At 42.9% G+C, this 9718-nt stretch overlaps 1 protein-coding gene across 1 annotated transcript; it reads right to left on the bottom strand.

Moving 5' to 3' along the window:
* Nucleotides 1–4827: 4827 nt before the first annotated feature.
* Nucleotides 4828–6329, bottom strand: LOC102043789 (inositol 1,4,5-trisphosphate receptor-interacting protein-like 1). Its single transcript, XM_005421207.2, is given in 3 exon segments — nt 4828–5067; nt 5069–5156; nt 5158–6329. Coding segments are annotated over 3 exon segments (1500 nt in total).
* Between the last annotated feature and the right edge of the window lie 3389 nt (nt 6330–9718).

Here is a 9718-nt window from a genome sequence, read left to right as displayed (position 1 = left end):
CTGGGGTGCCCAGAACTGGTCCCAGCACTCCCAAAATGTGCCACCAGTGCTGAACAGAGGGGAGAGTCCCTTCCCTCACCAGCCGACAGCACTCCCCCTTGCAGCCCCAGGTGGCACTGGTTGCAAGAGTGCACTGCTGGCTTGTTCGCACCTCACACATGATGTATCCCAGCACAACCTTACCTACATCTTGTGTTCAACCAATCTGTACCTAATTATCTCCATGGCGCAGCTTCCCAGCTTTCCTTGTCAACGTCAATACTGTTCCACATTGGAAGTGACCTTCAAGGTGGGATCCAGTTAAAACCATGGGGTAAGCTAATTTGAGCATCCTGCCCTGAGAAACCCTCCAGCCTGCTTGGCCACAATTGTTCGCCAAGTGACAGGTAGTCAGTGTCGAGTAGGTCTCACAAGTTGTACTTTCAGAGCACTGAGGACACAACCCACCAGCTCTGGCAGACATTGTTAAGGTAATTTATCATATCAAATTCCCACTTCCCTGGAAGGGCAGCTACAGTCACAAGTGAAGATGAGTTTGACTCAGAAAAACAGATGTACCCCAGAATACCTGAGATACACCCACTTACCTCCTCCTGTAGGCTCTCATATGAGCAGGCATATTTTATGTTTAAGGGGCCTTAAAACTGAACTTAAACATAAAAGAACTTAAAACTCCCACATCTCTCCCATTCAATTCATTTGGGTAGAAGCACTTCCTTCCACTACTAAAAAATGTGTGTTTTCTTGCTTGGAACTAGTTCCAGCTTCTCACTACTAAGGTTTATTACACCTTTCTACCTCTGGACTAAAAGTCCTCTACCAAGAGGAACAATACAGCTCACCATCAAACAATCTCTCAACCTTTATTAGCATTGAATCTTTTCTTGGGTGTCTCTCCCTGTAACACTGAGTTTTATGGACCCCTGGTGATTCCTGAAATGTGTTTGTGAAGCCTTTTTAGTTGTTCAACACCTTTCTCCAAGTGTGAACACCACAACCACCTACCTTAGTTCAGCTGACAGGTTTCACTTGTGGCACAGAAAGATATGATGCCACTTTTCTCTCCAACCTGGTAGTATCCAGGGAATGAACTGGACTAAATCTCCAATGATCAACATTTCCTACTGTTTTTTTTATTTTATTATTCCCTTAACCACATGGTGACCAAAAAAAGATTAGGCAAGTTAGAGTAAAGCATATTTCACGGTTTTGTTTGGATGGACATATCTCCTTTTTCATTGATGATAATGAGCTGTCAGAGGACTAGGCCCTCAAACCCAGCATTAGCTTTTGTAAACATCCCTAGTGCAGTCCTTCAGTCCGTCTGAGCAGACCCAGGATTTTTCTTTGACTATATGAAACATCTCTCCTCTGCAGTCCAGGTCAGTTCAGTCACCGTCCTTGCTTTTCTGACAACAACACAGTGACTGATCTCATCAGTTACTAGGTGTTAAAAGAGGATTGATAGTTTTGGTTATAAAGGGGAAGGGGAAAAAAACATCCAGAAAGCACTCTTCATTAATCTAAGCATCCTTGAAGCACAGTATTGAACAGTATGGAGGCATAACATGAATAGTATAACATTCTAGCATTTGGGAAGGGGGGAACTTCAAATCCTAAGAGAAACAGGATGTTCACAGAATCATAGAATATCCTGAGTTGGAAGGGACCCACAAGGATGACTGCAGCCAGTGCTATTTAATACTAATAAGGAGAATTCCTGTAAGTTGATGAATACATTGCAAGAGTTTATGCACTACAATCTGTGAAGGCTCAAATGCACCCTACACAGGATTTTTAAATCAAGGATATGAAGTCAAAAATGCTGTCACCATGCTGCTGTCCTACTCAGTAGTGTCCAAAGTGCCCAAGGCACATGTTTGGCTGAGAGGCATCTCAGCCTTCACAGCAATGAGCAGCTCTGGTCATATCTCATGGATAATTTCAGTTTGCCTGCACAAACAAGTCTGACTTGGGGCACATCCAAAAATCCAAGGACCCAAGTTTCAATTCTCTCCTATGAATGGGTTCCAATCCCTACCTCCTCCTTGCCCAGAGTGTCTGCTACACAAGACTGTGGGCTGAGATGCTGGCACTTCTTCCTCATGGGAAGCATTCCATTTTGCATTAAAAAAAAAAAAAAAAGAAGAACATTTGATTACATGATGAGGTGTCTAGAAGTGATGTGAGTTGTTCTCTTTCTGCATTTAACACTAGTAATCAAGGTGTGTCTATTTTCTGAATAAAGATTTTTTTTAAGGGGACAATTTTTCTGTGTAACTGAAGCAATAAAACTGTTTTCAAAGCAGTTCACATTGAACACTCAGCCAAATTTATTTTGATATAACATCCATTCTTTTTGCTGGTATCAAGGATGCATTTGACCTCATTCCTATACAACATAAAGTATACCACAAAATTGTATAGACACAGAAGAAAATTAATTTTCTATCCTAGCAATAAAAATTAATTTTAAAGCCAAAGGACACAGATATTCAGATGAAACATACATCGCTTATAATTAAAGAGTTTTTCAAAATTATTTGGTCACTGATTTTTTTTCTTTTTTTGTCAGAGACTAAAGTACATATTGTGAATATGAAACTGCAGATTATGAAAAAGCAGCAGAAACAAGTCCACAGATGTCATGTTTTTCCTTCAAAAAGTGGTTTTCTGGAAAAATTTACTAAAACCTTCAAAGAACAAATGCAGCACTTAACATAAAACTGCCAGATCCTGAATAATATGTGTGAAATTTTCCTCCCAGTAGCACATGCCTTCTTCAGAAAGATGTCCTTAACTGAAATGTCTCCTTCAAATAATATCTTTTTCCTAATCAAACATTCAATACTTGTTTGCTCAGCATCTTCTCCACCTTCTCAGGCTTTACTGGGCTTTTTTATAATTTAAATTGCTTATAAAACACTTGTTGCTAGATCATTGGCAATAATTACCTTGTTTATTTGTGTCCCTGCTAAAACACACCTATATTCACAACATGAGCAGTTAAAGCTTCACATTATAGTAATGGAGCACCTTATTTTATTATGTGGAAGCGTTCACTCATCACATTGTAAATTGTAGTCCTGTGATTCAGAAGCAATCACTTTATGTTATTCACTTAGTATCCCTCCACAAGGCAGCCATAAGCTCAAAATCCAAGCAGGTTTACTAACACAAAGAATTCTGATAAATTTGTAAAACCTCTGAAATCAACTAGTACTCTGAAGTATACATAAATGTTTCTTTCATTGCACTCTATCTGCCCTTTAATATTTCAATATTTCACAGCCTTGGAAATTCGTATTGTTAAAAACAAATCCCTATGAGCAATGCCCAACGTGCTTCTTTTATACATCCTCAAGTTCAGCTGAGTTCACAGAAGCCCTTTCTCCGGTGCCTGTCAGCAACACAAAAGGTGTGTCAGGAGTGCTGAAGCAGCTCCAATACCACCACAATCAGAGAATGCTCAAGAAAATCCTCTTGAGCGGGCTGAAAGAAGTCATAGCATGAGAAGTGACACCAAAGGACATTCTTTCAAAGAGTTATAACGCCAAGCTGTCAAAGGTGAGCTGTCACTTCTCAGCGGATGAATTGGCAGCACTTGTAAAAAGAACCAGTGGAAAGGTCTGGGGTCACATCAGAGCCCAGGACATGGGAGGGAAGTTCAGAAAGAGATCCTGGGCTTCTCATTTCTAAAGATAGATAAGCACGAAGTAAGAAAAACAGCGAGTCTTCAACAAGATCACACCTTGTTTTGAAACATGTATCAAAAACTACAAGGAGATCATAAAGATGTAAAAAGTAAAAGCACACTAATCGTTAATTGCATTACACTTTGAAATATTTCGATTATATGACTGCAGATAGCACAGAGTAATAGGAAGGATATGTTTATACACAATGAATGGTTGTACTGAGGGCAATATTGAGAAATATATTTAGGAAAAAGCCATAACCAGGACCCTGAAAAGATCCATATTCATGCCCAAATAGAGAGATCTCAGTCATCGGATAGGAAACCGCTAGGGCATAGGAGAGATGGGGTAATTTCCAGCAGAAAGCTCCCACAGACAGCAGTGTTCTGCATGTCCAAAAAGTTCATCTCTGCAGAGCCAAAGCCCAGCAGAGCATCTGGGATGGGCACAACCTTCACTGTCACCCCAGCGAACCCAAGGAGTCACAGCAGCGGTGGCTCTTGTTTGGTCCCTGCCCAGCCACAGCTGCCAGGGAGTTTCAGAGCCCATGTGGGATGGCCAACATGGCCTGAGAGGACAAGGACAACCCAGGGCAAAAATCATCTTTGTAGCCCCCGTGGTCATCAGTGGCTGCTGCACCAGGAAGACAACTGAGAGGAGCAACACGATGTGAATATTTTGTGCGTTTGCTAAAAAATGCTTGCAAATAAGAGTGCCTCCTCCCAGCCAGTCACAAATTCACAGCTAGTGGAATTTACAAATGCTCTAGTTCTGCTCCAGTTCAAGAAGAGTTTTCACAATCCAGATACAGGAATAGCCCAGTTTATTGAAACAAATCCAAAGAAGGATGGGGATTGCCAAAGGCCCTAACTACAGGGCATTAATATATATAGTAAAGGCACTAACTAGACTTTCCCTATACCCCTGGTAAATTCAGTACCTACTGAGTCCTAATATCTATATAGTAAATGCACTACTTATGGGGGAATTAATAAATATCGTAAGAACACTAATTACAGAGCACTAATATATACTGAACTAACTAAATGCAGGTTAATATATACAGGGTCTGTCAAGAGGCCCCACAGGCACAGCTCTCTGCACCAGCATCTCTTTCAATGGCTGTGGATCAGCAGTTGTTGTACTCCTGCAGGGCCTTCCTGTGGGTATCCAGACTGCTGGCCAGGTGCTCCAGGAGGTTGGGTGCTACAGCCACCTGGAAGCTGGAGGGCAAGCTGATCTCCGTAGGAAAGCTCTCATTGCCGATGACAAGGTGGTGAAGTGGTTTTGTCTCCAGCGAGCAGCGGAGGGACTTCAGGATATCCATCAGTCACTGCCCAAAATCCCTCCTGCCCCACAGTGTCGGGGGCCACAGTGCTCAGGAGGTGTATCACCACCGTCTTCAGGACACAGCTGGAAAAACCTACATCCATCAGGAAGCCTATGAGGAGCTGCAGCCTGGGAGACCTGTCTGGAAATGTGCCTGAAGAATTTTGCCTCTGCCACAGCGTAAGTCTCCAGCCACGTTGTGCTTGGGATGCCTACTTCTGTAGGCTGGCTGCTCACAAAGATATCTGAGTCTCCTTGCCGCACTGCAAAGAACATCTCAACCGTGAAGCTTTCCTTGTCTTTGCTCAGCTGAAATTTGCAGGAGCGGCTGGAGGGCTGCAACCTTAAACGCCAGTGGCACGATTCAGGCAACAGCAGCCAGGCTACTCTCATAAATCGATAGAACCAGTGGACAGTTTTCTCCACATCTAGATAGCAGCCGGTGCAGAGGGTGTGCAGGAGGCTGGGCTCCTGTTTCCTTCTCAGCTCCTCCTCGGAGTGGTGGAGGAAACACAGCATGTCCTCCCCCAGCCTCTCCCTCCTGCAGGTGCACACCAGCTCCACACGGACACAGAAGTTCCTCTGGACCATCCCTGCAGTGTCCAGCTCCAGGTGGAAGGCATGTCCTGGAGGGGGACTCAGGGGTACAAGCAAACGGTACACAACATCATGTGCATGGGGACTCCAGCCTTCAAAGGCGCTGCCCACTCCGATGGCTGGTTGTGGCACCGGGTAGAAACTGTTGGACAAGCCTTCTCCAAAGACGTGGATGAGTTTGTCCACCAGGTCCGTAATCATGGAGAATCCTTTGTCCAGATCCAGAACAGGCAACTCCTCTATGCGCTCCTCTAAAAGGCTTCTAAGCTTCCTTTGCACATTGTCACCATGGTCTTCTCCTCCGTTTGCCATCTCCTGCTTGTCATCGACATTGCCCTCTTCCACATTTCCAACAACGGTCCGTCTTTCTTCCTCCTCCACCAAGTTGCTGCTGGACCTCTCCTTGTGGCCACCTTTGTCTGGATCACATCGAATTTTCCCATGTCCAAACCACAGCACCAAGAGAAGCACGAGGATTCCGCTCAGAGCCCAGGACTGCCACCCAAGCCGGGCTCCCCAGGCCCCACCACTCTGCTCCGGCTTCGTCTGCTCCAGCTCCTGAATCAGCTGAGTCATCTGCTGCTTCAGATACTCAGCACGCTGCTGCATGCGCTCCAGGCTGGCCTCATCCAGCCCATCCCCGGCCTGCTGTGGGTACTGGATGAGGCCTTGCACAAGCAAGAGAAGGAATGTAATGGCAAGCATGGCCTGGGGCAGTGAGCAGGGGTTCAGTGGGGATGGGAGGGAGCTCAGAATAGGGGAAGTGGGGACAGGAGCCCCCGGGATCTGAAGGCAGGATAGAGGGGGCCCGGCAGCTGGCAGCCTGCCAGGCCTGTGCCGCTGCCCCAGCACCGGCACAAAGGGTCTGGCCAAAGGCGCTGCCACTGGGCACAAAGGGACTGGCCTCTGGATGCCCGCTGACAAGACGCTCCCCGACTACTCGCGTGTCTGACGTGGGCCTCGCTCCGCGTTCAGCACAGCTTCCTGTCTGCGTGCATGCTCGCCGCTCGCTGAGGCTGTACTGGGGCAGCATTACCTGCTGCCCCTGTTGGCAGCTGCCCCCATCGTCACACTGGGGCTATGATGTTACAGGTGCCATCGTGCATCTAGGCCAGTACTAAATTCCGGTGGACCTAATGATGTTAAATGTCTTTTCCAAGCTAAATGATGCTGTGATTTCCTTCCAGAAATATCTCTCTTGCTCCTGGATGCTGATTAACTCCTCCTGGCTACCCAGACCTGCTTTGAGCCAAAACCTCTATAGTACAAACTCCTCAAATCTGAACAAATATGTTTTTGTTAATGTGTATGCATATACACCTTTGGCGTATATGCAGGTAGATGTATAGACGTGTTTATGCACAAGGCACTATACAAGGCATTATCATATTCATGCACATACAAGGCACTACATTATGCATGTATATGCATAAACACACGTAGGGTTTATGCATATTCAAGGCCTATTCTGAGGGAAAACCTGAGAAAACATGAGGGCTGAAGTAGGCAAAAGGGGTCTTCTTGGGTACTTTATGCCTTTTCTGATAGTTTTAGCCAGCCTTTGATCTTTTGCAGAAACTGAATGTCTAAGTTTGAATGTCATGTGAATTTTCACATCATGTACTATGGTTAAGCAAGCAACACATCCCTTCGATTCCATCATTTGTATGACTATGCATGTTTTTATGTCCCCACTTTTTATAGAAATTGTGGTACTGAAAGCAATACTAGAAAGGTATTCCCTTTTCAGATTTGATCATCATCTTTGTTGTGTCTATTCCAGGAATCTGTTTTATCCACCACAGTAGGTGCAGTTATTGTAACAGTTCCCACCATGTTTGCCACAGCTATTTCTATGGTGCAGTAGAAATCAATAGCTTTTTTTCCATGCATCAGGGATTTCTCATCAATACTTATGTACAACAATTAAATGAGCACAGGTTCCACTCATCTGAATAAGCCTGGTAGCTTTATCCCATTTTGGAACCTCTGGAAGTAGCAAACTGTGACATTAGGACCTGATTTAGTGTTTGAAGGTTTCCACCCCCCTTTCTAGAGCATCCCTCCCCTCAGTTCAGCTCCGAGGCTAGGGCTGTTCCTTCTGAGCCTTCTACTTCCCCCTCCAGTTCTTGAATTTAATACTCTGTTCAAACGACCTTCCCAACTAAGCAAGCAGTTAAGACATCAAACTTGCTTTACACAGACTTAAGAAAATTGCAAAACTTTATGTCTTGCTCAGGTTATTCATCTATTTGTCCTGTCTAAGGGAATGTGAAATACAGCACCATCAATTATCTGCTGTGTATCAACTGTTAGGTTGTTAGGACTATATCTAAAATACATTATTTGTAGTTTTTAGACTAACAATTTTTCTATCAATTAATCCCTATGCCAACATTTCACAATATCTGAATTTATTCCAGCTCAGCAGCTAATTCAAGTCTGTTGGCATTATTCTGGATGGAGCATTTGATGGAGAAATCTGATGTCATTTGTTGTGAACAAGAGACCTGTTTTCATTATGACTCAATACCTGTATTAAATACTTGGATTACACAGACACACTGCTTAAATTCAATACCTGTGTCACCCACATTCAGTAAGTAATGATCAGTTAGTCACTAACCAGGCCTCAAATGGTTAGCCATGGCAATTAGTCTATAAATCATCAACACAAAAAAAAAAGGTCTCTCCCACATTTTTTAATGCTTTCTTATGTTTGTTTGTTTGTTTAATTGCTTTTTCTGCTTACAATTTTCCTAGCTATGGTGGGCATGGAGATGGATTATGAATCCCTTTCATCCTATTTACAGCAGCAACAGCATCTCAGATTCTGGCCTGGCTTGCTGCCAGATGCAAGCAATACATTTCCTCCAGTTGCAAGCTATAAAATTATTCTGTCTTTGTCATTCCCTGGATCTTTTTGAAGGACATCAATGATTCTCTGCCAGTGTAGCTGTGATGAATTATATGCTTTTGCTGTTTAGCACAAGGGTGAGCTACACAAAGCCACAGAGGATGAATTTAAAAAAGATCCACATGAGTTTTTATTGTTTATTGAAACCAATTCCATAATAGCAATGCGAGTACAGCAAAAATATTAAGTGCAATTAGGGAGACAATTGAAACTAGGAAATTAAAGACACTGTTGGAGTTTTTTGCATGCTTCATGCCTGTTTTCTTGCATATTAGGATCAAAAAATGACTTGGGAGACTCCATGTCAGGTTTATGCCACATAGCTACTCCTGTGCTTTTGAAATACCAGTATACATATCCTCTCCTTTTATAGGACTTTATGCTGATTGCATCCTAGCCTACTCACTAAATTACATTTTCCAGTAATTTAATTAAACATATTCAGAGTTCTTGTGCACAATACACATAATTTTTGAGGATCTTTCATAATCACATTTGTTTTTTTTCCTTTTTCCTCCTAAAATTTATAGTTAGGGAAGAGGGATAGCAATATTTTAATTTCAAGTGCATTAAAACTGTATTTTGCTCACATATTTCCTTATTTTTATTGTGAAGTGACAGGTTGTGCCTGAAAATACTGCCTTGGTTAACAAAAACTGGCAAACAAAATCAAAACTTTGTTCTGTTTCCTCTATTTTTATTATTTTCATTTAATGATCACTGAGTATTTATTTTGAACATTCAGAATTGTGGAGACATAGTTCTGCCAAGAGCAAATATGTCTCCCTCTCAAGAATGTCCCATTTATATTTTCCCACATAGGCAGGTTATAATCTTTGTCTGAAATGTTCTACTTTATCCTGCTCCACCCAAATTCTTGTGTCACTTTCATCACTGTGCTAACATAACATACTCCAGCAAGTGAAGCAAGCAAGATCTCCTGTTTCCTTTTCTTTTCCTCTCTCCACAAAGAAATTTGCTTAACTACTTTTTTTAATAAAGATTAGCATTAGGGGAAAAAAAAATAGCAGTAACCTGGAGTAACAAAAGCCAAGGTTTAGAAACCCTCTTACTTTTTTGTGGAATCAACCACAACAGCCTCATTACATTGGGCCTGCCTTCGAATCCAAGCCTTTTTGCCAGCTTTTTGCAATACTTTCATCCTTCAGTACAATCC

The sequence above is a fragment of the Geospiza fortis genome, unplaced genomic scaffold (assembly GCF_000277835.1).
Source record: "Geospiza fortis unplaced genomic scaffold, GeoFor_1.0 scaffold190, whole genome shotgun sequence".
In the NCBI taxonomy this organism is placed as follows: Eukaryota; Metazoa; Chordata; class Aves; order Passeriformes; family Thraupidae; genus Geospiza; species Geospiza fortis.
This window is presented reverse-complemented; position numbering and strand designations above follow the sequence as displayed.